Source organism: Frankliniella occidentalis, unplaced genomic scaffold (genome assembly GCF_000697945.3).
Source record: "Frankliniella occidentalis isolate FOCC.00 unplaced genomic scaffold, Focc_3.1 Scaffold100, whole genome shotgun sequence".
NCBI lineage: Eukaryota > Metazoa > Arthropoda > Insecta > Thysanoptera > Thripidae > Frankliniella > Frankliniella occidentalis.
Genome location: NW_026267229.1, coordinates 263,103 through 288,627, shown reverse-complemented (window position 1 = coordinate 288,627; position 25,525 = coordinate 263,103). Strand labels below are relative to the sequence as shown.

Below are 25,525 nucleotides of genomic sequence, written 5' to 3'. Positions count from 1 at the left end.
CATCTCAATTTGTGACTACTATCGAGGCGGTTGAAAAATGTGAGAGAGTCATGTCGAGAGAAAATTTTGTATTGCTTAGTGAGACAGGAAAGACCGGGTGACCCGCGCACAGCCGGCCGCCCAAAACCTTGACCTTTCTCTGCTTCGCGAGGCGCGGGGCGGGGCGGGAGTCAGTCCGAGCCGGGCCATCGTCATATATACCGTTAATCGCGCACTCTCCCTCGCTGAGCTAGGTCGGTTGGACGGTCGAGTGCTGCCCGGCCCGCCTTACGCCCGCCTCCCACCTCCTACATCACCCATACCCAGCAGCAGCGGGCGCGTGGCGCTGCCGCTATGGGGACACGTATCGAGGAGGCAGAGTTAAGATAACAAAAGGACGCGGACCCTTCGAAGTGCTCTTACGCGTCATCAGAGTCATTGGTCTTCAGTGACCAATGGGTGCGCCGGAAAGGACTATATCCGCTTATCAGATAAAGGATGGACTATAGCATTATAATGCTAGGTAAGAGGCCTTCTAATTGCGTCCTAACGACCTTTCACGTTGGAATAAACGTAGAAGTTTGCAGGGGGGATACACCCCCCCACACACACACACACACTCGCACAAATATTTCATTTACCCTGTCACCGAAACCGGTACAAATAAGGAGCGCCGTGTCGGCGGCCAGACCTGCCGTCGAGGTAGGCGGGGCAGCTATCAGTTGTTCACTTCCTCTTTACTGATAACCTCCATAAAAGTTGGCAATGCGGGATTTCCTGTTTCTTCCTGCACCCTACTTTGCCTGCCTCGCACTATTAACGATTTAAGTCCACGCCTGCAAAATGAAATGTCGCATCGGCATGTCCGATTACTCCCAGAAAATCGAGTCACTGTGACAGAAGTCAAAGGCCTTGAATGTTGAATCCAATCATCAATCTAGGCCATACAAGCATTAAATTTAAAAAAAAAACTATAGGACAAGTTGTCCATATTTTCTCACTTTTAAATCAATAACCCAGCAGTAAGCACGAAAACCTCACGTTTGGACTCATTTGGGTCATTTTCAGCTTTTGACTGTTCAAGTAGGTCTCTATCTGACTAAATTTTCACTTACCAGTTTAAATTTAGGCAGAAAAAGACCCACTTTCACAGTCAAAACCTGAAAACCACTACAAATGGGTATCCCGGTGGAGTATTTATTGTTTATTGGGAGTTTCCTATATAGCGTGATATTCTTTTTGTTTCGAGGACTCCCTCCCCCTGAACGAAGGAAAGTCCCACATCAATAAATAAGGGAAAATTGTCCTAGGTTCTTTTTTCAGGAAAATAATTTTTGGACCTACCCGGTGTGTCAGACTTTAGACCGGACGCTGAGTGTTGCGGGTTTGCCTACTCCCTCCGCCCGTCAGGCACCATGGCCCCTGCGGCCCAAGAGGGTATGCAGTCCTGCAAAACAGCGGCGTCCGCTCTGATACACCCGGTACTAAGTTCTGATCAACGTCACAAACTGTAACGAGTTCAAAACACTGGGTCATGGCTTTGTGGCTCTACTCTGCGGTCTCGCCGCCCGCCCAATGCGATAAGTGTCGCTGTCGCTACTAGTTGGGATTACCGAGCTAGTTCGGGTAGGTCATCGAGCGCTGCACGATAGCTTAGGCCCAATCTCAAGGAACCACTAGGAGATGACGGGAGAGGTTTTCCGCCAAGAAGGGTAGAGATCTTGATTGCGTCATGAACTGCGCGACATTTGAAATTTGGCGGATTTAAGACAGGGGAAAAGTAGTGCGAGAAAGCAAGCGAAATACGCGGCAGTGAGAACAAATTCAGAAGAAGTTAGTACAAAAGCCATTTCTATGAAGCATCGCCTGTTTTTAAACACCTTCGAATCACACAAAAGTTTCTGTTTCAATTTTGCGAGTGAACAAGTATGGTTTGGGAATGTTGGCAGCATTTTCAAGGCTGAAACTCCACAAAGTCCCAAAATCCAAGGCGTCCAAATTTTTTAATTCAAACGACAGCCTTACAGAATCAAAGTAACTTGTTCACTGAACTCAACCTATTTTAGCATTCACCCCTTTCTAGACAACACTCAACTGTGGCAGGCTGTTATTGACACACAATACATAGAAACAAGGGCGCCTTAACCTCCATGTACAACTCAAAGTTCGATGACTGTCTGCTTGAGCAACTTGCATTTCCCTTTGAAATAAAATACGATAGGATCCACAAACGCTACATCTTACAGGAAATGAACTGCGGTTATCCTCACTTTCTTAGTTTCAAGGCGTGACAACAACGGTGAGACGTCTGGAATGAAATTAGAGGAGAAGGTCCTTCGTATTTTGCGCTACAAAGTCCTTAACGTCACCTTACTGGGCAATGACAGTTTCCATTTTTGGATATTGACGCATTTTTCATTATACTTCAAAAATGAAAGATTTTTTTTTCAAACTATTTTCCTTTTGATTTTATGGCGAAATTCACATTTATTGCGAGAGTCACATTGAGATTTCCTGACAAGAGTAGTACGCCGCCTCGGCGAACGTCTCAGCCAATGAGAGCCCACCACGATCAGAGGGTGCCACGACAGCCGCCCTCGCGCTGAATGGTCCTCACTCTATCCAAAGCCACGGCAGGTGTAAGGCGTCTGAGCGTTTGGGGAGCTCTCACACACCGGGAAAATGATTTGGCCTAAGGTTGCCTTGTTACTGGCCGCGGTTGCCCTTGCGGCCGGCGCCGAAGATGTGGACGACAAAGAAGTAATTGTTTTAACTAAGGCCAACTTCCAAGAAACCATTTCTTCCAACGAGTTCCTCCTCGTCGAATTCTGTAAGTCAAAACATCGACAAGTGTTGGTCCATAAAGCCAGATGTTTTAGTCGAGCTGAAAAACAACTACTTAATTGACATTCAACTCCTTATTTTTTACTCTCCCGTGTTCATTTATTGAAAGTATGCCTCGCTTAGGTTCAATTTCATTAGTTGAAACTAGCTGCTAGGATTGTTGCTGTCACGTACGTGGTTACACGTTGCACCAGCCCCGGCCTATGTTGCTTACGTAGACTACACAATACTCCTCATTTTCTTCGAGTTTCATACGAACATATATGGCTTATTTATGGCAGTAGTTAAAGGAATTTTTGTATTTGTCAACTCAGACTTGCTAGTTTTGTCTAGTACTTCAGATTGCATTTGGTTCATTAAAAGTTTTAATTGAACCCACTGTTCCTTTGAACATTCTAATATTTGTTCTTGAGTAAAATCTAGATTTAAATATTCTCCTGTTTCTGCTAAGTGCATTGTTCAGTATTGTTAGGGGAATCAAAACCTATAAATTTATTGCTCACCATCTGACTTGGTATTCTGAGGTTAATGACCTGTTGTGCTTAACAAATGTTTCAAGTTAAGTTAGGTAACCTTTCTATTCAATTTCCCCAATTATTTTCCCACAATTCATTTATTTGAGTTTTGAAAATGGGTCGGAAACTTTCCATATGAAGTAAATATTTTTCGGCAGTGTTCAATTAGATTTTCTAACCATTAACAGCTGCAGCTTGTCACATTGCAATTATTATTTTTGTGGTATGATCATTATACAACTGCTATTTTTTCAGATGCCCCCTGGTGTGGCCATTGCAAGGCTCTTGCCCCTGAATACGCTAAGGCCGCCAAGACACTGGCTGAGAGTGGATCAGCTATCAAATTGGGCAAGGTTGATGCAACTGAGGAGCAGGAATTAGCTGAGAGCCACGGTGTCCGTGGTTATCCCACTCTGAAATTCTTCCGCAATGGAAACCCTGTTGAATACAATGGTATAATACTCGTGTGAACTAATTGAACAATTGAGAGATGGTAAATGTTTGCCCAGTTTATTAACTGATGCCTTCTGATCTAGGTGGACGCACTGCCAGCGAAATTGTCAACTGGCTGAACAAAAAGACCGGCCCTCCTGCCAAGGCTCTTGAATCTGTTGAGGATGCCAAGTCCTTTGTTGAGAAGGCTGCTTCTGTTGCTGTCATTGGTTTCTTCAAGGTTTGTATCAAAGAGATTTTAGTATTATCTTCAAGTTTAAAATCGCTTGAAATAATTTCATATCCACAAGTTGTTAGTGAATTAACACAGACTTCTGTTAATCCTGTAGGACCAGACCTCTGAGGCTGCTAAAGTTTTCCTTGCCGTTGCTAGCATGGTTGATGATTATCCTTTCGGTATCACTTCCTCTGATGATGTCTTCGCTGAGTACAAGGTTGAAGACGGCAAGGTTGTCCTCTTCAAGCAGGTATGCAAAGCATCAACTTGAACATAAATGCCTGTTAAAATTTATTTCAAATAACTAATCTAATCTAATCTATTTTTCTAGTTTGATGAAGGACGTGCTGACTTTGAGGGTGAACTTAAGGAAGAGGTTCTCAAGAAGTTTGTCTCCTCCAATGCCCTTCCTCTTGTTGTTGAGTTCAATCATGAAACTGCCCAGAAGATCTTCGGTGGTGAAATCAAGTCTCACCTCTTGATGTTCCTGTCAAAGGAGGCTGGACATTTCGACCAGCACCTTGAAAGTGCCCGCTCTGTTGCCAAAGAGTTCAGAGACCAGGTATGCTTTCTTTGTACATTTTCATTTGCCTCTGGTAGAAAGACAAAAAGCTTAATTTATCTTTTGTTCTCTCTTTTCTTTAGCTGCTGTTTGTTACCATCAACGCTGATGAAGAAGACCACGACCGCATTCTGGACTTCTTTGGCATGAAGAAATCTGAGGTTCCTGCTATGCGTCTTATCCGCCTGGAGGAAGATATGGCTAAATACAAGCCTGCTGATCCTAAACTTGATGCCGACAACATCCGCTCATTCGTTCAGAGCTTCCTTGATGGCAAGCTGAAGGTAACTATTTTTAGTCTACTTGTCAATGAATTTCCTCAAACTCAATCTTAGTGATTAATCTGGAATCCTGGCCCTCAGCAACACCTTCTCTCTCAAGATCTCCCTGAGGATTGGGACAAGAACCCTGTGAAGGTCTTGGTTTCTACCAACTTTGATGAAGTTGCATTTGACAAGGAAAAGGATGTTTTAGTTGAGTTCTATGCTCCCTGGTGCGGTCACTGCAAGCAGCTTGCTCCCATCTACGACCAGGTTAGTTACTTTGAATTGTCAATGTCTGATGTGAACTTTGGGTCAATTTAATGTGTACAGTTATAATTACCATTTAATTTCAATTTCAGCTTGGTGAGAAATTCAAGGACAATCCTGCCATTGTTGTTGCAAAGATGGATGCTACCATCAACGAGCTAGAGCACACAAAAATTCCTTCATTCCCTACCCTCAAGCTTTACGCCAAGGGTGACAACAAGGTCATTGAGTACAATGGCGAGCGTACCCTAGAAGGACTTACCAAATTCTTAGAAACTGGTGGTGTCTATGGTCAGGCTGCTCCTGATGAGGTATGTTGAATTCTTAAAGGTATTTCTTTTCCTCATATCTACAAGTAGCCCTAGTTCATATCTAACTTTGATTTCATTTTCTTTCAGACTGAGGATGTTGATGAAGATGATGACCAGCCAAAGAAGGACGAGCTGTAATTATTTTAAAAGCACACTTCAAAAACCTGAGTTTTAATTGTGTTACCATGTACACAACAATGTACCTGGAAACAAATCAGCCAAATGTGAAAGTAAAGAATGATTGAGAAAGAATGTTTTTGTGACAGGAAAAGCTGCACAAGGCTTATTGTGATTGAGTTTCTTACAACATTTTAATGAAATCGTTCTCCCTTTGGATGAGTGTGATTGAGTGAGCAATGTGCGTTCCATTAGTCACAAGACGTTCCATTGGTTGTAAAATCCATTAGCATTTTAACTTTGTATTAGCAATTTTGCATTTGTTTTTTTCAGTTCAAAGTTTTGATAGCATTTATTGAAGTAAGGTAATTGCTTCGACTGAATTTTTCAGCAAATTTCAGTATTGTTGTTAGTCATTTGTGCTTTGTTGCAAATGTTCAAATGCGATCTGTACTTGTGACTTGTGTGGGAAGCCAGCTGCTTTTTTTTTAACTTTAAATTATTCTAGTTTTTAGTGTACAGCTAGTTCCTGTACAAATCATTACCTCTTTTCCCATTCCTATCTGTTTCATGTTTCGTTATTTTATCAATTTCTATTTAGTACTTTGCTCTCACTCCATCTCCTTGCCTGTATTTTTTTTTCTCTCTACCTTTCTCATTAGACATTTTCTAGCAGTCAGAAAATCTTCAGATGATTGCACAAATCAGGGTACACAAAGTGTCATTAGGCAGATTTGATTTATGTGAATTCTATTTTTCTATATTAACTGGATTGTTTTTAACTGTACTGTGTACATTATTCCTGATAAATTGCAAAGACATCACACACATAGCTATACTTGCAGCATTGATTTGACACAAATCATGTATTTTAATTGTCTTCCCACACAGTACAAACTAAAGTAGTACTTACTAGGTTTTGGAAATTATCAGTGTTGTGCTGCCATAATGAGATTGTTAATTACAGTTGAATCAGTGCTGCAAGTCTCTCTTTAGTAACTTTAATATTTTTTTTAATGGTGTGTGCGCTGTGCTCTGCTGGATGTTGTGGTTTTGCATGTCAACATCGAAAGATAACGGCAGTGGTATTGTGATTAATTGTAAACCTGCTGTGGCTAAACCTCGAGACTGATGTGTTAACAAGTATAAGACAAAACTCTAAAAGAACTACTGTTAAATACATTTTCCACAGAAATCTCATAACTGTTTACGTTTCTTTTCTCTACACCTTTCATTATCCTCCCAGTTGACACAAAACACTCACTTGCAGTCATTTGACTGCTTTGGACTGTATAGGTGAGTTTGTTTCTGCTTATTTTTCTCCTCGCTAGTCAAACTTTAGGCAGAAAGAGTAACTTTGACAGTCAAAAACAAATGTCAAATGACTAAAAGTGAGTGTTTAGTGTCTCTTTGGGCTATTATCAATCACTAAAATTTTGGAACTCAAATAACTACACAACAGAGTATGGAACAGTAAAGGGGAGTAGAGGATTCCCTATGAAATGTACCAAGGGGAGGGAAGTCAGGACTCATTTAGTAATGCCTAATCCAACTAGACACTGAACTGTTTTTTGTGAAATATGTAACACAAATATTTTTTAACCACTGCTCTCAATGCTGGCTCAGAATGTAGTATACTTTGATGAATACATGGATGCGCCGACCAAAGAACATGACACAGCAAGTTAGCATTGCTACACTTTCGTGCAGTACTTGTGCACATGCACGTCCATGAGTCGAAGAAGCAAACCAGTAAGGCTGGGCCTCCCCCTCACATCAGGGGATATAGCTCAGTGGTAGAGCATTCGACTGCAGATCGAGAGGTCCCCGGTTCAAACCCGGGTGTCCCCTGTACACAATGTTTTGTTGATGGTGACTCCGCATAATTTCGCATGCATTTTATTGCAATACAGTCAACCAAATAGACAACTACAACTAGCTAGAAAATTTAAAATGAAGAAATTAAACATTACCAAAGCTAGTAGAACAAGATTTTGAAGGTTTGCGAATGATCCCTTTCGAACATATTCAAAATTACCGGGTCAGCAAAACAAATGAAGCAATAGAAGCAGGACAGTGTTGCCGCGTCAGCGCGTCACATGAAATCAAAAATTAAGAATAAGTGAAAGAAACGCTCTCAATGCTATCGAAACTTAATTTGAAATATCAACACTCTCATATTTTTCATTGAACACTTTCAGAGCAGTGGAACTCGTCTGTAATCTGCGTTTCTCCATCCTATGGATATTTGACAACAGGGCTGCTTGGCTCCCAAAACGCTATTTACACTGCAGCCGGCCTGGGACCTGGGAGCAAGCAAACCGGTAAACGCACCGGCGACGTTTGGACATCTCGTGTTGTTTTGTTTATTGATAGAAAGTTACCTCTAAATAGTTTTAAAATGTCGTACAAAGGACCCCCTAAAGTTCAGAAGGTGATGGTTCAACCCATCAACCTTATCTTCAGATACTTGCAAAATCGTTCTAAAGTACAAGTAAGTATTTCCTATAGTACATGTTCCCCGCTGTGTCCCCTAACCTAAAATTCGTGCAGTCACAACATTATTTTAAACTATAAATGTTCATGTAATCTCTGTACGGTATTTGACCTAAGCGTCTCTTTTCCTGTCATTTTTTCGTACCACCTATTTCCCTTTAAAGAATGCTCTTAAGTAATTGTAAATGTTCAGAAAGTTCTGAGAAGATTTAATTAGCAATGATTTGTGATGCCAGTGGACTTCATTTGTGAACTGCTTTTAAAGATTCTTTCCGTGATTTTACTTGATAACAATTTTTAACTCTTACTTTTTACTTCAGGTCTGGTTGTATGAAAACGTCAACCTCAAGATTGAAGGCCACATTGTGGGATTTGATGAATACATGAACCTTGTGTTAGATGACGCGGAAGAGGTGTATAAGAAGTCTGGCAAGAGGAAGGCCCTTGGACGCATCATGATGAAAGGCGACAATATCACACTTATCCAGAATGTTAATCCTCAAGGAGCAGCAATGCAACCGTAATGAATCTTCCCCAATGTTCAATCTAATATTTTATTTCTAAGACTTGTACTAAAACGTCTGCATACAAATCCCAGAAGAATTTGAGAGGACAACAGTTATCTTTAATTTAATATTAGAAAGTCTTATTTGCATACCCATTTGCCTTTCAGTTTACAGCTCATTCCAATTGTACATAGCATCAATCAACACAATGAAATGTTAAATAAAGGCATTTCAACCAAACATAATTGTATACTTCCTCTTAATCATATTTTGTAGCCAACTATGAAGAACTTACGAACTGCTGAAAAAAATATTATGACACTTTTCTCTAACATGCTGGTGCAGCATGACTCCATACTAGCACCAAGTCAAGTATTTACAATTACCCTTGGAATATATGTATATTTTCTAAATGTACCACAGCCATTTAAGAGTGTGATAGTAACATAAAAGTAAGGGACTTCACGCAGTGTCAGACCTGACCGTGTTGTACTGGCATGAGTTGCAGTTTGCTGTATTGTGTTTATAGTGGTCCTGCCTCACTTTGCCGGCTGCGGCTCGAGTCCCTGCCGCTGGAGTTCCTCCAGCTCGTTGGCGCGCGCCTTGCGCCTCCCGATGGGCGTGCGCTGGAACCAGCTGAGGAACGCCTCCTCCTCCTCCTTGTACACGGGGTCGTGCCTGCTCAGGGCGGCCACCAGCTCGGCGTGCGTCAGCGGCTGCACGCGCATCTGCAGGATCCGCTTGCACGTCATGACGTCCCTCAGCACGGCCAGGATGCGCCCCACCTGCAAGAAGGGAAGGGACGGGGCGGTCAGCGCCCGGAGTGTAGGCAACCCCTCCGCCTCGGGCGCTCAGGTGGTGGCCGTACCGTGTACCCGTCCGAGATCTGCGCGAGCGCGGCCGTGTCGAACTGGCGGTTGACTCCGCTGTAGGAGAAGAGCAGCTCGCTCCAGATGAAGCTGCGGCTGGCGTAGTCCGGGCGGGGGATGAGGATCATCTTGGTGTACACCTGGGCGAGGGCCTTCTGGTCGCACTCCCAGGGACTGCGCGATATGCCCAGCAGGAGCACCTGCAGTCAATTAATGTAAACAATGTCCGCTTATGAGATAAGAAATTTAGTTCTTTAGGGGCACCTTCACGTACCTGGTCCTCGGGGCCTATGCTTTTTATTAGCTTAGGCAGGTCCTTCTTAAGTCGTTTAGGGTCCGTTTTGTCAGTTTTGGGTACTTTCTTTAGAAACGGCTTCTCTGCGCAATCCATGAAAATGACGGATGGCTGCAATAGTCTAGAGGGAAAAGTTAACATATTTGCAGTTCTCCGAGGTGAAAATTTTCTCCAGCCGGCAACTTTTCCTTGCCTTGCCTTATACCTACCTGGACACCTTGCTGACGAGGTGCACGAGCATGACCAGCCCCGTCTTGCCAGGGTATTTGCCCACGATGTTGGCGGCGCTCAGGTCGAAGAGGACGGAGCCGGTCTCCGAGCAGACGGCGTGCACGAGCATGTGCTTCCCGGAGCCCGCCGGCCCCGCCAGCAGCACGGAGCGCACCAGGGGGGACGTGGCGTGGATGGTGGGCGAGCCGAGCGGCAGCACGCAGTACTCGAGCACGGCCTGGCGCACGTCGCCGAGCGAGGGCAGCGGGTCCTTCCCCAGCTGACGCAGCGCGTGGTTGCCATACGAGCGCTCCCCCCTGAACGCGGCCAGCGGCACCTCGGGGTACTTACGGATGATACCGTTGGCCACCAGCTCCTCGAACAGCGACTCGAGGGTGCGATCCGGCGTGAGATCGCGCTCCTTCTTCTTCTTGTTCTTTTTGCCCCCGCGTCGACCCTTCTTGCTGGCCTTCTTGCCCTTCTTGCCCTTGCGCGCGCGATCACGGTCCAGCGCCGCCTGAAGTCGCTCCAATTCTCCTCGCAACATGTGGTCCACCGTCTTCCGCAACTCCGCCTCCACCTGCCCAAAAGTTAAAATAATGCTGTTTCTGCATCTTCGAAAAACTATAGGCCGCCGGTCATTTTCCACCTACCTCCCGCTCCTTCTCCTGGAGGATCATATCTCGGTAGAAGGTCTGTGCTGGGTTGTCTCGCTCATCCTTTTCGGCCCAGACATCCTGGTACACGCTGCAGCCATTGATGAGGTCCCCCAGGTACACGGACGGAATCATCTTGAAGCCAGGATCCTCCTCGTCGTCTGGCTTCTTTTTCGCGGGGTCCTTTTCTTTCTGCGCCTTTTTCGTCTTGTCCTTTTTACCTTATAAATTTGCAATATCATGTCACGTAATTTTCCCTTACTTTTCTCAGCAGAACTAAATTTCCCCCCAATTAGCCTTCCCACACAGACAGTGCGACGCGGGGGCACGTTTGGCGTGGCGCTCGGCCGGCCCCTTACGGAGCGCTAGGGCGGGCCACCGGCTCCACACAGCTGTTTGGCGGGTCGGACTACCCATCGCGTCGCAGGCGCTTCCAGCGGGACAGCGGGACAGCGGGACACTCACCTTTACTGTCCTTGGAGGAGGGCGCGGTGGACTTGCTCATCTCGGACTCGGCGCCCTGTCGGCTGAAGAGCACGGCAGAGCCGCCGGACTCCTCGGAAGGGAAGTCCGGGAACTTGCCCGTGTTGGCCTTGTAGTCCATGTACCAGCAGCGCGCCGCGTCCGCGATCTCCTCCTTGATGATCTCGCCGCGGGTGCGCAGGACGTGCTGCTTCTCGTGCACCAGCGCGAGCTCGTACTGCCGCTGGTGGTCGTGCTGCACCACGCGCCGCGCCTCCCGCACCTCCTCGCTGCGACGCCGCGCCTCCGACTCCACGGCGACGGGGGGCAGCATGCCTGGGACACACCTGGCAGTTATGCCATCCGGCGCGCTGACGTGCACGCGCAGAGAGTCCTCCTTACCTATGAGCAGCATCTCCTCGATCACCCTTCTCCTGATCTTGCGACGCGTGATGAAGCCCCGCCAGATCTTCTGGATCTTGAGCGCGGCCGCGCGCGACCCCGCCCCCGTCTTGTCGTCTGCCAGGGGATCGGGCTTGGCCTTGTCCTTCATGTGGCGGATCTCGCGCATGAACTGCGCCCGCAGGCGGCCCTGGCGCGCGCGCTCGTGCACCTGGATCAGCCGCGTCGCCTCGTCCTCTGTCATCTCCGGCTCGGCACCCTGCGGAACATAGGCCCATCTTAGCGCAAACGCCAACAAGGTACTTCCCTATCCCGTGCGTGTTTTCAATTACCTCATCTTCGTAAAAACCGAGTCGCTTCAGGATGGTGTCGATGGTTTTCCTCCTCTGGCGGATCTCCTCCTCCCTCTCCCGCCGATAGTACTGCGGGATGGTGATCTCGGCCTCCTGGGGCAGGATCCGCATGTCGATGAGGACGTCGTCGTAGTAGCTAAACTCAGACAAGTCTAGGTTGACGAGCTCGTGCTTCAGCTCTAGCATCCTCCCCAAGGTCGAGTCTAGCAGCTTACGGACGAGGATCCTCTTTTGGGGCTGGACCATCTGGTCGTAACACTGGTCCAGGCTGTTCATCACGGTGATGTACTTGACGTACAGGTCGCACACGACGGCGGAAGCCTTTTTCTTGTCCTTCTGGGGCTTGGCACCGTGCAGGTCGGTGTCAATGGTCGTTGCCTCGTCAAGAGTTCTCTGGGCCTCTGCCCAGAGTTTGTCGTAAGTAGAGTGGGACATAACTTGGCCTTGTTCAAGAACCTGCCATCTACCCGGCGTAGCCCGGCGCTCGGCGCGTCGTCGGTCGGGTATTGATTAAACATCAAGGATGGTCGCCGGGTGAGGCTGGCTCTGGCAAGGCAGCGCGCGTAAAGTGCTGGCTTTGGAGTGTGCTGTTTCCGGATCCGTGGCAAGTGGTTACTGCACCAAGTGCATGCTGGGATGTCGGCAGTACTCTTTCCCTCACAACACTGTAACTGTCGTCAGCTAGGCAGCCTCCCAAACAAGGGGGCAAGGTTAGGTAAAGGGAAGTTCTTTGACAATTAATGCTTGACAGACTACAATATGTCGTTTGCGGCGATGACAGCGACTGCCAAGTTTTGTGGTAGCTCCTCCAAATTGTCCTCAATGCGTGGAAGTGCATTGCGGTGGTGTGCTCTCACTACGTCTGCTAAAAAGTGCAAAGACGAAGATGAAATCAAAGGCCTCAAATCAAATCCTTATTTTGGGAAATATTCTGAAAAAATTTCCGAACTTCAGAGAACAACTCCCGAGGAACTGGCCCGTCGTATTGCTGCTATTCGGACTCCCGTACAAGCTAAAGATGGAGAGTTATCTCCTAACAAATCAATTCTTACAACGCCACCTTTTACTAAGAAGAAGCATTTGAGTGATATTATGAAAGTAGAACTCTTGAAAGATAAATCTATGCAAGAGATTACAGAGATATGGTTAAAGCATCACATGTCTGTTAAAGATACAGTGGCTGTAGTTTTACCTGTGGAAGTATATGATCTTATTCTCCAGACAAGTTTAAAACACCCAACTTTTTTGTTACCCCTTCCAAGACCTCATGGCTATGAATATTTTGTCAGTCAATTTTGTGGGGAGGAATTTCATCTTACTCCCCTGATCAACTTTCAGGCATTTAAAGAGAATGCCCCTGAATGTCTTCTGCTAACACACTTTTCTGAATTGAGTAAAGATAAAGGTATTGTGCTTATGAGAGGTGAATTTAATAATGATATCTTAGCTGTTTCCGAAGCAATGTGCTTAACCAATCAGATTCATAGATATTATGGAGAAATAGACACAAAAAGAATGAAATTGCTGGAGAGATTTTCAAATGTACCAACAGAGTTTCGTCACATGGATTTGATTGTAGAACTGGAAAGAATGGCAATGTAACCGACAATGTAAACTGTTTACTAACTGGATGAAGTTCAGCTTTAATAAACATTAGATTCATTGTATCAAGATGCTCATTTAAATTTAAGTGAACGAAAATATTACCCGAATGTATTGTTTATTTTCATTTTACTTTTACAATACATGATATATTTGATTGAAATCATCAAAAATTTCAATACTAGTGTACTGGGCTTCAAAATCATGGTATACTTCTATGATGACACAAAATATTTGATACAATTCACTATAGAAAATAAAGTATCACAAAAATAAGTTCACTCAGATTCTTTCCCAGAGTTAGAAACATGACATTACAACCACTACAATCGAAAAAAGAAGCCACGCATAGCAATTAGCTGCATCTGCACTTCCAAAAACATTTCGATGTAAGAGATACTCATCTACCAACAGTTAATTAATGTTTTCAAAATAATAGACATGTTAATTAACAAGATGTTCCCATATTAAAGATAGTTGATGAATCATAACAATCATGAACTGGAGCATTATAGTAAAGAATAATGATCACAATGGTTGTAAGTGAAGGGTTTTAAATGCAAGAATCTCAAGGAGCGGCCAAAAGTTAAAATGGTTTCAAGAAAATTCTACACCTGCTACGTAAAATTGAAGATGCCCAAGCTCAATGACAGGGGTCTAATTTAAAATTGCGCTACATCTCATTTTGACTAAGTACATAGAAAGGTGTCAAAGATAAAAGTAAAGTGAGAAGTAAAAAAAAGACATTGTGCAAGCAACTGCTGCATGATCTCTAGTGCATAGAATCTAACGGAAACTTAGTTTACAAATCGGACTTTGCTGTTTCACATACGAATGGTATCACATCAGTGGATTTGAGCATGTTTACACAGTTGCCATCGCTGATCAAAACCCACTTAAAAAATATTTCATGGAAATTTACCCCTTACTTTTAAAAATTAAAGAAGCTACTTATGGTACAGTTTTTACATCCAAATTTTAAAATTGTTGACTTCCTTGCATTAAGACTTGAGATCCAATATGTCACAAAGTAATCAAACCGAAGAACATTTCTTTAACTACCACTCACATTACACCACTTACACATCACGCAAGAATAATCTTAGAGTAGAACACAATGTCTAGCTATCTAACCAGCTTCTGAAATGTAACATCAGTTTTATAGTACAGTAGTTTCATTTTCTATTCAGTAACAATAGATGACTAGTCCACAAAATAGTAAGATTTGTTGAGTTATCAATCTTAAGAAAAGGGTAATGGAAATATACTAGATTTCGAAATCAAAATCCTCAATACAATCTTTACTGAGAAACGAATCCAGTTTTCACATTACCTACAACTGAAAAATAAGTGAAGGTATTTATGCCTGCCAGAAAAAAGTGGAGGTATTTATGCCTGGCAGAGTTTCTTTTTCTTTTTAAGTTATTAACACTTTTTCTTCCCTCTGATTTAAACAGGGAAAAAAAATCTCTTTGCATTATTAAAACTACAATAAAAAAAATAGTATTGAGTATTGAAACAGTAAATCTCAAAATAGTAAAGAATTGGGAAAAAGAAATTGGGTCTAGTGCTGCAGTATATTGATAATCTCACTATTTAAAAATCGAAAGAGGTACAAATAGCATCGATGTAACTCAAATTTATGACAGTAGGAGTGTCGTATTGAAGCTCATAGGTAGGCTAGTACTTTGTTAGACATTAGGCAATTGTTTCTGCACAAAATCCTTGATGTCATTCATTTCCTGCAAAAAAAACAACAACAGAACGTTCATTTTGTTACTAATGTCATGAAATAACACGTTAAAGCAACAGTAATTGGACCAACCTCGTCAGAAGACGAATGCATCAATCCCCCATATGTTTTGAATTCAATACTCTTCAAATAACCCTTGAGAATAGAGGCTGTCATCTGTCCCCACTTGAATGGCACAATTGGATCACAATCACCGTGGCACTGAAGGAAAGGAGTCTCCTTGTTGCCAACCACAAACTGTTTGACAGCAGAAAATATGGTAATGTATTGGAACAGAAATAAGAGACATTTAGAAATATATTCAATTTTGAATACTTACACTAGGAAAGCTTTTGTTCAGGGGCAGCCAGCAGGAAAGGGCCACAACACCCGCCAAAGGTTTAGAATAAGTGAGGGCTGAATACAATGCCAAAGCACCTCCCTGAGAGAATCCACCGATAACAATTCTATTAGAGGGTATACCAGCACTAACTTCAGCATCAATCATAGAATGGATAAGTTGAGAAGCTTTTTTAATGCCACTTTCATCCTCTGGACCACTTGCATCGAGCGATTTGAGGTCGAACCTGAAACAATGAAAATAAAAGAGCATCATTATACAGATACATACACAAAAGTATGAAAGTATAGATCAAGATAAAGACTTAACATGACTTACCAGGCTGGCATTTTGAAACCAGAATTGAGGGTGACAGCAATTGTCTGGGCAGTAGGACATATGACTTTCATGAATGGGGTTTTAAGCGCTCCCATTGCGCTGGCCCACCCATGACCAGTGTCTCCAAGACCATGAAGGAAAATAAGCTAAAATGTGGAAAGGCAGATTGTTTACAGTGTGTTAGTGAATAATTGATGATTCCTCATTAATTCAAAAATTGTTAGTGATTACATAATGCCCCTCAAACCTCAATGTATATGAACAACAAAAAAAAAGGACTATGCTAAAATGTTGAAATTTACACAGGATGTGACCATGATAAAACATGTAAATAGAATGAATGTAATTAGGGTGTACTTACAGTGGCAGTGTGTTTGGCCGTAGCTCCAATTACAACCGGGGTGCCTGCCATATTGAGACTAGAGTTATCAAGAGTTGAATGGTGAATTGACACTCTTGAATCAAAAGAAGAATCAATTACTCCGCCACGGACTACTAAAACTAAACTGATAAGAACAATGAGTTTAAAGACGTTCACTTTGATATCCACTGATACGCAGGGCTTCACTAGCAGCACAGACGACAAATTTTGATGTTTTTTTGTCATTTTTGTAACCAGGAAAATTGCACTTATAGAAGCCTGTGAAAGAAAGCGCGCCAAGCTCCCCGATTTCAAGCCTTCAAGCTGTTCACTTGCAATTTGCAAAGATTTGCAGGACTTATGTACTTCAACCAATGGTATGGATTAGCTTTCGAAAACCATCGTTGGCCTTTCTTTTTAATCGAGGTCTTCGGCCTATTTTCATAAGAAGTTACATAACGTACTCCCTCTCCAGCAGAAACAGAAAACAACAATCAATTGAGCGGCTCCCACCACACATACATCCAAGTCGGGTTACGAGACTATTTGTACTCAAAGTAGTAGTGGGGGGCTATGCGGAAAGCAGCGTGGTTTCAGAATCAGCAGAATCAGAGAGAACTTCAGGGTGAGATGAATGAAATATCCTTGCATCCCAGCAAGGTGTTAAATGTCCTGATCCTACCTCATTTTTAAGTTTTTCACGTCAAGCCAAGCTCAGCACTACAGCAGTGGTGGGGGAACTTGACTGTGAATAGTCGTGGATCCGACTTCGGTGTCGGTGTGGAGGGTGACGTTTAGCACAAACAAACAAATAACAAAAACAACCCATTCAGCATTTAAATGTACGGCTTGTGCACTCGATCTGAGTGGCCCAACATCATGATGCTACCCCAACGTCCTGTCCAAGAGGATTGTCCGTTACACGTTCGTATTCAGTGACAACTTTGCCTCGCGTAATAACAGACTTAACTCTGTTGTGTTCTCACTTTCTCGTGTATACTTTTGCAGACACTCCCGACAGAAATTTTTGAAAGTATATTTCAATACTTAGACCCAATATCTATGGTGAGACTATCATGCACCTGTGCCCTCTTTTACAATTTGGTCAACCAGGTGAGTACTGCATGCTCTGCTCTGTAATGTTCAGTTGCTGGTGGTATATTTATGTCTGTCTCTAGTTGCATCAAGTCTCGAAAAGCGATAGTAATCTCATTCTGTCATTCTTTTTCTGGTCCTGTCATAGGTTGCCAAATGGCAAACTTGGACATTGAAGGTAATGGAAAACCCAAGCATGGCACATTTACCCTCTGCTGGTCTTCATTTTGGTGTATGCACCTGGAAACCCCAGGAACTTATACAGAATAAGTATCCTCAGCAAACTCCATGGAAACAAATATTTTATTGCACACAATTCTGGAGTATGATTAAAAACTGGAATTATAGTCTGACATATGAGACATTGGTTGAACACGATGAAATAAAATCTGTTGATATTGCAGGTAAGCATAAGTATTCTCAAATTAATATTGTGCTGGCATATCAGATGGAAACCAGTGTTGGACTAAACTTTCACTGTTACCCTTTGCATGGGATATTATTTAACATCGTTCAGCGAGTTTGCATATTTTATGTCACAAACCCTTGAGAGGTGTTACAATATTGTGTGGAGGATCTGAATATGATGAATTAGCTGTCAGAGTCTATTTTTTATAGATCCTATTGGAGAGTAAAGTAGTTAATCATCTTCACTGGTATTTCCTAAACACTTGTGCCTTTTCTAGGGCAAGATATTGTTTTTGGCACAAACCAAGGAATACTTGGCCTCTGGAACCCTGACCATAATCAAGAGTTAGAGTCCCTGCACCGTTTCAAATCTGAAGTTCTCACAGTCTTAGTAAAACTGTGTCCTGGTGAGTTTTATTTTGATTCTATCAGTCTATCAGCTAACAGAATTGAAGTAAAGGGATGATGTTTAAATATTTCTGTTTGTAGGTGGATATGAATCACTACCAAGATATGAAATTATTGCCAAGTGTAGAAATAGGTCTATTGGTATATATGACATGACAGGTGACAGTGTGAAAATTTTGGGCTCATCAAATTACACAGGGATATCATCCTCGTAAGTTGCAGGATACTTTTTTTTTTCGTAATGCTATAGTTATAAGCTCAATTGATCAATATAATTATTTTGCTTCCAGTTGTGATAGGAATGTATTCTATGAATGGGACCCTGCCAGTGGATTTTTATCCCATTTGTCAATCTCTGAAAAGAAAATAATTTCAAAACAACTTCCACAATTGCCTTTAAATCCTGTAGTGGCAGTGTATGGGTATGATGGAGTCAGTGAAAATGAGAATCAATCCAAATTCAAACAGGTCTCATTTCCCCTTCTTATGGTCAGTTGCCGTAATGGGCCTGCAATTGTCACATTCATTGAGCGACCATCAGGCCATATATTTCAGGTGAGGAATCTGTTGATTTTGAAAATTAAAGCCAACATAAGACACAGGAGGTGGTTGCATTCGAAATCAATTAAGCTGTACCATCATTGTTGTGCTATAACTAAACCAAGTTTGCAGCAAACTATTTAAAAAAAAAATTAATTATTTTACTTTAAAAAAAAAATTCAGAGCCAATATCAAAGCCTACTGACAGAGAATAATTTGTACATTTATAAGGCATATATTTGGCCTGGCCAAGTTTCACTAAGTTTGACAGGTAAACTAATGTTGAAACTCCATGAATTTATCTTATTAAACAGCTTCAAGTTTTCCTCATGTGAGCATGGTTTGCAAAATTCTAGGTGGCGGCCTGACAATTATATCAGTTGGTAATCAAGTCAACAAAATAAGATGGCCATATTGGAAATGGATATGTACATCAGCTGCCCTTTTCGGTAATATCTTTCTTGTTGGAACCAGTACAGGTACAAAAAGATAACTATTATAAATGTAGTTAAATTTATATCTAAAGAGCCCATGCATTCAAATTTGATGATGAATATTTTCATTACAGGAACCATTTTGTTTTACCCGTTTAAAAGTCCAGAAGACCTTCTTAATTTGGATCCGAATGACTATAAAAAGAAATTAGAAACGGGGTCTTCTGAGGCATTAGTGCATGTTGGTATTAGAGTTCAGAATGATATTCATTCATTACCAGACATTTTTGCTGCTTCAAGAACAAAGCTGTTCTGTTTTAGAGTTTAATTTACTATTTTTGTCCTAGCACAAAGCTTTATTGTGATATATTTATCAACTATATTCCATATTTTGTGTAATTTGTTCACTGATTAACAAAACAAAATAAATCACATCCTGCAGATGTGCTTTATAAATCGTAAACAAGCTGCCAATGCTGAACGCTGGCAATCCAATCGTGGGCTAGCTAGCAGCAGCGCCAGCAGCCAGCAGCGCCCCGTCGTATCGTGCCGTCGTGCCTTGCAAAATGTGCACAGCCTTACAACAATACACCATTGGGGTGTCGCCTGGGGGTAGGGCAGGGGCAGGCAGGGGGGTAATCGCACTCGACTGTGAACCCTGTGAACGCTTCCAGTATCACTTACTTACCTGAGTAATGCTGCTGCGAACCATTCGATCTCTAATGGGAGTTGGTCAGTTACCTCGCCGTCATCGGTTTTACTCCCGGAAGGCTGACACGTGTAATCCCGGTCCGACCTCGTCAATCACGTACGAGGTTGTCGAAGCGTGCGCGTTGAAATGCCGACAGCGCCCTTGAATGCAGGCCTGATGCCGTGAGTTTGGTTTGCTGCAGATGCCAGAGCGTTTGCGATGCATGCCCCAGGAGCGGGACCCCCTATTCACAGCCATGGTTGAGTACAACTACCACTACGCCGTCGGGAAGATGGTGCCCATGTTTGAGAAGTCCATGATGGGGCGGCAGAGGCTGACGGACGAGCAGCGCAAGCACCGCGTCGAGGGTATCATGCGCATCATGGGGTCGTGCTCCGCCTGCATCGAGGTGACCTTCCCCGTGAAGCGGGACGATGGCTCCTTCACCCTCATCACCGGGTACCGGGCGCACCACAGCGTGCACAAGATGCCGGTGAAGGGAGGTGGGGCCGCAGGAGGTATCCCATCGGCCGCCCCGGGCAAAGCTAGACTCTTGTACACGTCGCACTTGGCTGCCCGTAGGTATCCGGTACAGCGAGGACGTGAGTTCGGACGAGGTGAAGGGCCTGGCCGCCCTCATGTCCTACAAGACGGCCTGCGTCAACGCGCCCTTCGGCGGGGCCAAGGGCGGGATCAAGATAAACCCCAAAGAGTTCAGCGAGAACGAGTTGGAGAAGATCACCAGGAGGTACACGCTGGAGCTCGTGAAGCGCGGCTTCATAGGCCCCGGCATCGACGTCCCCGCCCCGGACATGAACACGGGGCCGCTGGAGATGAGCTGGATCGCGGACCAGTACGCGAAAACTCTCGGTTGGTGGGTGTGTGGCGCTTTGATCGCTTCCCTAGGGATTCAGACATATAGGCCCAGTGTCACCGCGGGTTGCTTCCTCCGTCCGCAGGCCACTCCGACATCAACTCGTACGCCACGGTCACGGGCAAGCCCATCAACCTGGGCGGCGTGGCGGGGCGGCAGGACGCCACGGGGCGCGGGGTCTACATCGGCACCAACTGCTTCATCCGTGAACCCGAGCTCATGCAGCAGATAGGCCTGTCGCCCGGCTGGCAGGACAAGACGTACGTGGTGCAGGTGGGGCTGAGGCTCGGACTGCGGCGCGCGCCGCGCCCCCACCGGCACCAGGTCGCCCCCTCACATGGCGCTCGCCTGCCCGCAGGGCTTCGGCAACGTGGGCTTCCACACGGCCCGGTTCTACTCCAAGGCCGGCGCCAAGTGCATCGGTGTCATCGAGTGGGACTGCGCCATCAGGAACTGCCAGGGCATCAATCCTCACGTGAGTCGCGCGCGGCGGACGGCAGCGGGCCGCCTGCAGGGGTAGGCCGCGCCGCCACGCACGGCTGCATCGTATGGCCTACCTCGCAGGCGGCCCACCGCAGCACCGCGTAAGTCTCCCCTCCCCCCCTCGTCACACAGGAGCTCATGGAACATCTCAAGAAAACCGGTAGCATCAGGGACTTCCCCGGCTCGGAGGCGGTCGACCGCGACGAATTACTTTGTGCTGAGTGCGACATCCTCGCGCCGTGCGCCACGGAAAAGGTGGTGCATCTGGACAATGCAGGCAACATCAAGGCGAAGGTGTGTGGCGTGTGTCGCGCTCTCGATCTGATTTGGTTCGATTAATACCCGGAGCGACCACATTCCTTTTTCTAAACTATCAATTGATTTTCATTAAATTATTGTGTTGCAGATTATTGCCGAAGGAGCAAACGGCCCCCTCACTCCTGCGGCAGATAGGATCCTGATGGAGAAGAATGTATTAATTATTCCTGACATCTATTTAAATGCTGGAGGAGTTACAGTTTCCTACTTCGAATGGGTCAAAAATGTCAATCATAAGTCGTTTGGCAGATTGAGCCTGAAGTATGAAGAGGGAACACAACTGCATCTCCTTGGTAGGAAGATTAGATTAAATCTTTTTTGCCATGAAAAATTATCTCATTGACTGACAGGGTTTAACCTTTTTGCTTTACCTTGTTTGGTTATTTTTGCTGCTAGATTCAGTGGAGAAGTCTTTAAACAAGTCCCTTCCTAACTGCAACATAGAAATTCGACCATCAGAAGAATTCAGACGCAGATTAATAGACGCATCAGAAAAAGAAATAGTCAGAGCAAGCTTGGAGGCAACGATGGAAAAGACAGCAGCAGTACGTATTTGACCTGCTCCCTTTAGCATATTGTGCTATACTCCTTGGTTGCACTCCTATTTGTTTGATCTCTTTTTTTAATGCAGGAAATTAAATTCATGGCTAAGGAACATAATTTGGGAATTAATATGAGAATTGCTGCCTACTGTAATTCACTCTACAAAATTTATAAATGCTATGAAGAGGCTGGTTTAACTTTATAGGTTTTACTGCACATTATTGCCATTTTATCTTTGTGATTCACATTTAGTGTATAATAGAGTAAAATGGCCATTTTCCTAAGTATTTATACTCTGTACTATTTTATTGTATTTAAGCATATCTGTTCAATGAAGAACTTTTTTCATAATTTATGTTTTCATTTCATTACTAACTATTTGTTGCAGTGCAAATTTTGCAATAAATTCCTTATGTTTTGAAAGAGTTGTGGAGAGAGTGTAATTACTGTTTATGACAAAATCTTTAAAAAAATAAAATGATAACATAGACCATTTTTATTGTCATAAAACTGTAAAAAATGTACATTAAGTAACTCTTTGATTGTCATGATGGCAAGGGGGGTATCATAGCAATGGGTCAGTCCGAATCTTCACTGAGTTTGACACGTTTGGTTCCGCCTTGTGGAGGAGTCAAGTTAAAACCATACCGAAATGGAGCAAATGTGTCCAACCCATTGCAAACCCGGACAGACTTCTGATTTGACTCTTCTTTGCTTGGTGCTATGTCAGGGGTTGGCAGGGAAGTTCCAGCAGAGTCTGTCTCTTCTTTGGATGGCGTTGGGACTGTGGTAAGATCGGTATCAGAAGAAGTATCTGGCTCTCCTTTGATTTTAGGTGTGGCAGGGAGGGTAACAGTAGAAGTATCTGGCTCTGTTTTGATTTTATCTGAGGCAGAGAGTGTAGCAGTAAGAGTATCTGGCTCTTCTTTGATTTGCTCTTTGGCAGGGAGGGTAGCAGGAGAAGTATCTGGCTCTTCTTTGATTGGCACTGTATCAGGTATTGTGAGAGTGCGATTGCCAGATTTGGTAGAAGACCTATAATTGTTGGAAATGGTGCGGTAAGCTGTCATGACAGTCCATGGCAGGAGCGATGTTGACAGACAAGCTCACTCACCTTAGTTCATCCCGCACTCTCATGAGCAGCTTACCCAGATGGTTGGCACCAGTAGTGACACGGTGTTTGTCGCACTGACAAGCTCCCCAAAAGTTGTCATGCCACCTGTTGCCCTCAATCAGCTTGGCCTCACCCGTTGCCAGCAAAAGGGTGGCGAACTCAGTGTTCGGTGCAAACTTGAGAGAGAGAATCTCATGCATCAGGTCAACCTGAAATGCAACAATGGAATAAAGTTGCGTGGCAGATTCTCTGAGCAGGCAATCACGCTGGGAATACCTTGACACTCTCCCAGTCGGGACGCAGCTGAACGCGCCGACCAAGCCGCTTGACGACGACCGGGTTCTTGTTGACAACAAGTGAGAGCTTACTTGATCTGTCGAGGCACTTCGCGGCCTGAAAGGCGTGCTCTACGGTAGGGTACTCGATACCGTCCTGCACGATAGGGGACTTGTAGAAATTGCTGAGAAAGTGGTAGTCCCCACGGAAACTGGTGATCTCAGAAGGGGGTGGACCACTGGGCGCAGGGGGTGCAGACCCACCATCCAAACGAGCCCCCGCTTAAAAAAATAAGGCCAAAGAGAGGGATTTAAAAGTAATTACAATAATATTTGAGGTCGTGGTGAGTCATGCAGACGGCACAGTCCCAGTGAGTAGTCCTAGCCAGAGATGGAATTCGAGCGACGTAGAATCGACGTCGACGTAACTCGAAAAACCCCGGTCAAATATGGCGCTTTTTGATTCCGTTTTTCTTGTAAAAGCTCGGAGTGGCAGGTATTATGTGAAGTTCCTCTAGAATTACTGATAGTTGCGCAACTTTCTCAGGCTGCGGCCGGTTAGCGACCTACTAATCAAAATACTGAAACGGGAGCCGATACTAACACCATTTATCACCGGTTCCTCACCAGTTGCCTTCCGTTTTCGATTCATGATGAAATGGTATCAACTGAAAGTATGGTCGTGGTCGTTCTGGCGAAAGAAGGTGACAAAACCGTACTGTACTCCCTATCTGTCAAGCGTCAGGTCCGAACTTGTTTGTTTTCGTAGCAGACGACAGGCAGACTACTACAAAATAAACTTCTACTATTCTACTTTTTCAGTTGTTTAAATTTTGAGCTTTTCCCTTTGCAACAATTTATAAAATTATGGAAATGTTTTACAGGTTTATTTGAACAGTTTTGTTTGGATATGTTACTTCTAATCTTTTGTTACGGAAACTACTTTGAACAAACATAGCAATTTTCTCACCTCTGCAACTGAGGGACAACAAACTTGGTGTTAAGGTAAGGCGGATCTGACCACCGCTCTTACCTCTCGATTTGACATGATATTTTTCGTCATTTGATTGCATAATCTCATGAAAACATCTTTTAGAACATTGATTTGGTCAAGGGGCATTATTATCTTTTCCCTCTAAAATAAATTTTGACGTTTGGTGGCTGGCCACACTGAAGGCCACTTGGCGGTATTTGAATCCATCAAACGGTTTGATTTGAAGCATGTTGATATTGGCTGATGTCCTCCTAACCTGACGCGTTAGTATCTTATCCACATTTAATTTCTAATTCTGTGAATATGTGATGAGCAGGCAAAGTTAAGGTAGCATTTGTTGTTAGGAGACCATCCGTTTCTTACTGTCATCACTAGAAGTCTTTGTTCAGATTACGAAACCCAAAACACGAGGAACAGGTTGTGTTTGAAGAATTTTCCTTTGTTGTAAGAGTGTAACATGTCATTGTAAGTTAATTTCGTTTGATCCATTTGTACAAGTCACGGTTTTCAAGTCACAGTTTAATAGCCACTCGTAGCTACTTAATCAGTCTGGTCAATTTTCAATTGACTTGGTGAAATTATTGTTGCACAACTGAATACTTTACTCTTGTTCATCTGTTGCAGACAGCCCTTTGTTGTCCATATATCAGTGTTTTAAAGTAATTTGGTTCTCAATCTTTATTTGTTTTATCTGGTCTGAGAATAAGTTGGTGTTTTATGTCTGTTCATTGCTTGTTAATGAATCCGGCCTTTGGTCTACTACTCAGTGTAATTGTTAATTCATGACTGATTGGTTTCTCTTGTTTGTATGTTTAGATTTATCATGGACAGTTCCATTGAAGATAGCCCAGTGGTGTCTAACAACAAGTTTAAACCCAAGAAAACTCTAAATTTTGATACTTCAGATGAATCAGTCAATGAGAATGATGCAGTCTCTGATTCTGATGACGGCACCAGGAATATATCAACTGACTTGGTAATTCCGGCTTCTGACAATGAAGAATCTGAACTTGAAAGTTCAGAACTGAGAAATTCTAGAAGTTTCAATTCAAGAAATTCTGAATCGGGTGATTCTAATATAGATCCTGAATCAGGAGATGCTGAAGTAGATGGTTCTGAATTAGGAGATGCTGAAGAAGGTGATTCTGAATCAGGAGATGATGAAGTAGGTGAATCTGAATCAGGAGGTGATGAAGT

At 43.9% G+C, this 25,525-nt stretch overlaps 9 protein-coding genes and 1 non-coding gene across 15 annotated transcripts in view; 7 read left to right on the top strand and 3 right to left on the bottom strand.

Annotated features, from left to right (window-relative positions):
* Nucleotides 1-2,579: 2,579 nt before the first annotated feature.
* On the top strand, nt 2,580-6,731 carry LOC113202737 (protein disulfide-isomerase). Its single transcript, XM_026417114.2, has 9 exons — nt 2,580-2,809; nt 3,594-3,791; nt 3,875-4,011; nt 4,121-4,258; nt 4,340-4,570; nt 4,654-4,854; nt 4,933-5,103; nt 5,193-5,411; nt 5,499-6,731. Exons 1-9 carry the CDS (start codon nt 2,662-2,664, stop codon nt 5,547-5,549), a joined length of 1,494 nt encoding a protein of 497 aa, XP_026272899.1. The 5' UTR covers nt 2,580-2,661; the 3' UTR covers nt 5,550-6,731.
* Nucleotides 6,732-7,307: 576 nt separating this feature from the next.
* Nucleotides 7,308-7,379, top strand: Trnac-gca (transfer RNA cysteine (anticodon GCA)). The gene has a single exon. It is a non-coding gene; the product is annotated as a tRNA-Cys (tRNA).
* Nucleotides 7,380-7,813: 434 nt separating this feature from the next.
* Nucleotides 7,814-8,775, top strand: LOC113203038 (probable small nuclear ribonucleoprotein E). Its single transcript, XM_026417521.2, has 2 exons — nt 7,814-8,022; nt 8,345-8,775. The coding sequence occupies exons 1-2, from the start codon at nt 7,930-7,932 to the stop codon at nt 8,546-8,548; spliced, it is 297 nt and encodes a 98-aa protein (XP_026273306.1). The 5' UTR covers nt 7,814-7,929; the 3' UTR covers nt 8,549-8,775.
* On the bottom strand, nt 8,565-12,289 carry LOC113203029 (dynein regulatory complex protein 11). 2 transcript variants are annotated; one of them, XM_026417511.2, is made up of 8 exons: nt 11,757-12,289; nt 11,425-11,683; nt 11,026-11,358; nt 10,558-10,781; nt 9,904-10,484; nt 9,674-9,815; nt 9,399-9,599; nt 8,565-9,315 (listed from the first exon to the last, which is right to left on the bottom strand). In XM_026417511.2, exons 1-8 carry the CDS (start codon nt 12,210-12,212, stop codon nt 9,070-9,072), a joined length of 2,442 nt encoding a protein of 813 aa, XP_026273296.1. In that variant the 5' UTR covers nt 12,213-12,289; the 3' UTR covers nt 8,565-9,069. The 2 variants fall into 2 exon arrangements, with proteins under 2 accessions (XP_026273296.1, XP_052125677.1); XM_052269717.1 differs by having other exon boundaries at nt 11,026-11,683.
* Nucleotides 12,290-12,551: 262 nt separating this feature from the next.
* Nucleotides 12,552-13,379, top strand: LOC113203048 (ATP synthase mitochondrial F1 complex assembly factor 1). The gene has a single exon (XM_026417532.2). It carries the CDS (start codon nt 12,552-12,554, stop codon nt 13,377-13,379), a length of 828 nt encoding a protein of 275 aa, XP_026273317.2.
* Nucleotides 13,380-13,480: 101 nt separating this feature from the next.
* Nucleotides 13,481-16,412, bottom strand: LOC113202806 (acyl-protein thioesterase 1). The gene is made up of 5 exons (XM_026417218.2): nt 16,152-16,412; nt 15,791-15,936; nt 15,452-15,698; nt 15,205-15,369; nt 13,481-15,121 (listed from the first exon to the last, which is right to left on the bottom strand). Exons 1-5 carry the CDS (start codon nt 16,395-16,397, stop codon nt 15,071-15,073), a joined length of 855 nt encoding a protein of 284 aa, XP_026273003.1. The 5' UTR covers nt 16,398-16,412; the 3' UTR covers nt 13,481-15,070.
* A 72-nt stretch (nt 16,413-16,484) lies between these two features.
* On the top strand, nt 16,485-19,479 carry LOC113202795 (uncharacterized). Its single transcript, XM_026417206.2, has 11 exons — nt 16,485-16,528; nt 16,630-16,776; nt 16,860-17,075; nt 17,160-17,264; nt 17,395-17,650; nt 17,933-18,061; nt 18,144-18,273; nt 18,353-18,617; nt 18,786-18,873; nt 18,959-19,081; nt 19,171-19,479. Exons 3-11 carry the CDS (start codon nt 16,992-16,994, stop codon nt 19,362-19,364), a joined length of 1,374 nt encoding a protein of 457 aa, XP_026272991.1. The 5' UTR covers nt 16,485-16,528; nt 16,630-16,776; nt 16,860-16,991; the 3' UTR covers nt 19,365-19,479.
* Nucleotides 19,480-19,685: 206 nt separating this feature from the next.
* LOC113202773 (glutamate dehydrogenase, mitochondrial-like) lies at nt 19,686-22,438 on the top strand. Its single transcript, XM_052269721.1, has 8 exons — nt 19,686-20,230; nt 20,310-20,597; nt 20,687-20,874; nt 20,960-21,076; nt 21,217-21,378; nt 21,491-21,695; nt 21,799-21,947; nt 22,034-22,438. The coding sequence occupies exons 1-8, from the start codon at nt 19,930-19,932 to the stop codon at nt 22,148-22,150; spliced, it is 1,527 nt and encodes a 508-aa protein (XP_052125681.1). The 5' UTR covers nt 19,686-19,929; the 3' UTR covers nt 22,151-22,438.
* Nucleotides 22,424-24,119, bottom strand: LOC113202783 (uncharacterized). Of its 2 annotated transcripts, none has more exons than XM_026417178.2 (4): nt 23,941-24,119; nt 23,336-23,616; nt 23,060-23,268; nt 22,424-22,980 (listed from the first exon to the last, which is right to left on the bottom strand). In XM_026417178.2, exons 1-4 carry the CDS (start codon nt 23,984-23,986, stop codon nt 22,524-22,526), a joined length of 993 nt encoding a protein of 330 aa, XP_026272963.1. In that variant the 5' UTR covers nt 23,987-24,119; the 3' UTR covers nt 22,424-22,523. The 2 variants fall into 2 exon arrangements, with proteins under 2 accessions (XP_026272963.1, XP_026272973.1); XM_026417188.2 differs by having other exon boundaries at nt 23,962-24,119.
* Nucleotides 24,120-24,217: 98 nt separating this feature from the next.
* LOC113202756 (transcription termination factor 2) overlaps nt 24,218-25,525 on the top strand; it is a 16,947-nt gene continuing 15,639 nt past the window's right edge. Inside the window, exons 1-3 of one of the 4 annotated variants that reach the window (XM_052269714.1) lie at nt 24,351-24,591; nt 24,673-24,793; nt 25,145-25,515. In XM_052269714.1, coding sequence (XP_052125674.1) covers nt 24,786-24,793; nt 25,145-25,515 — 379 coding nt within the window. In that variant the 5' untranslated portion in view covers nt 24,351-24,591; nt 24,673-24,785. The other 3 variants (XM_052269716.1, XM_052269715.1, XM_052269713.1) reach the window with 3 other exon arrangements.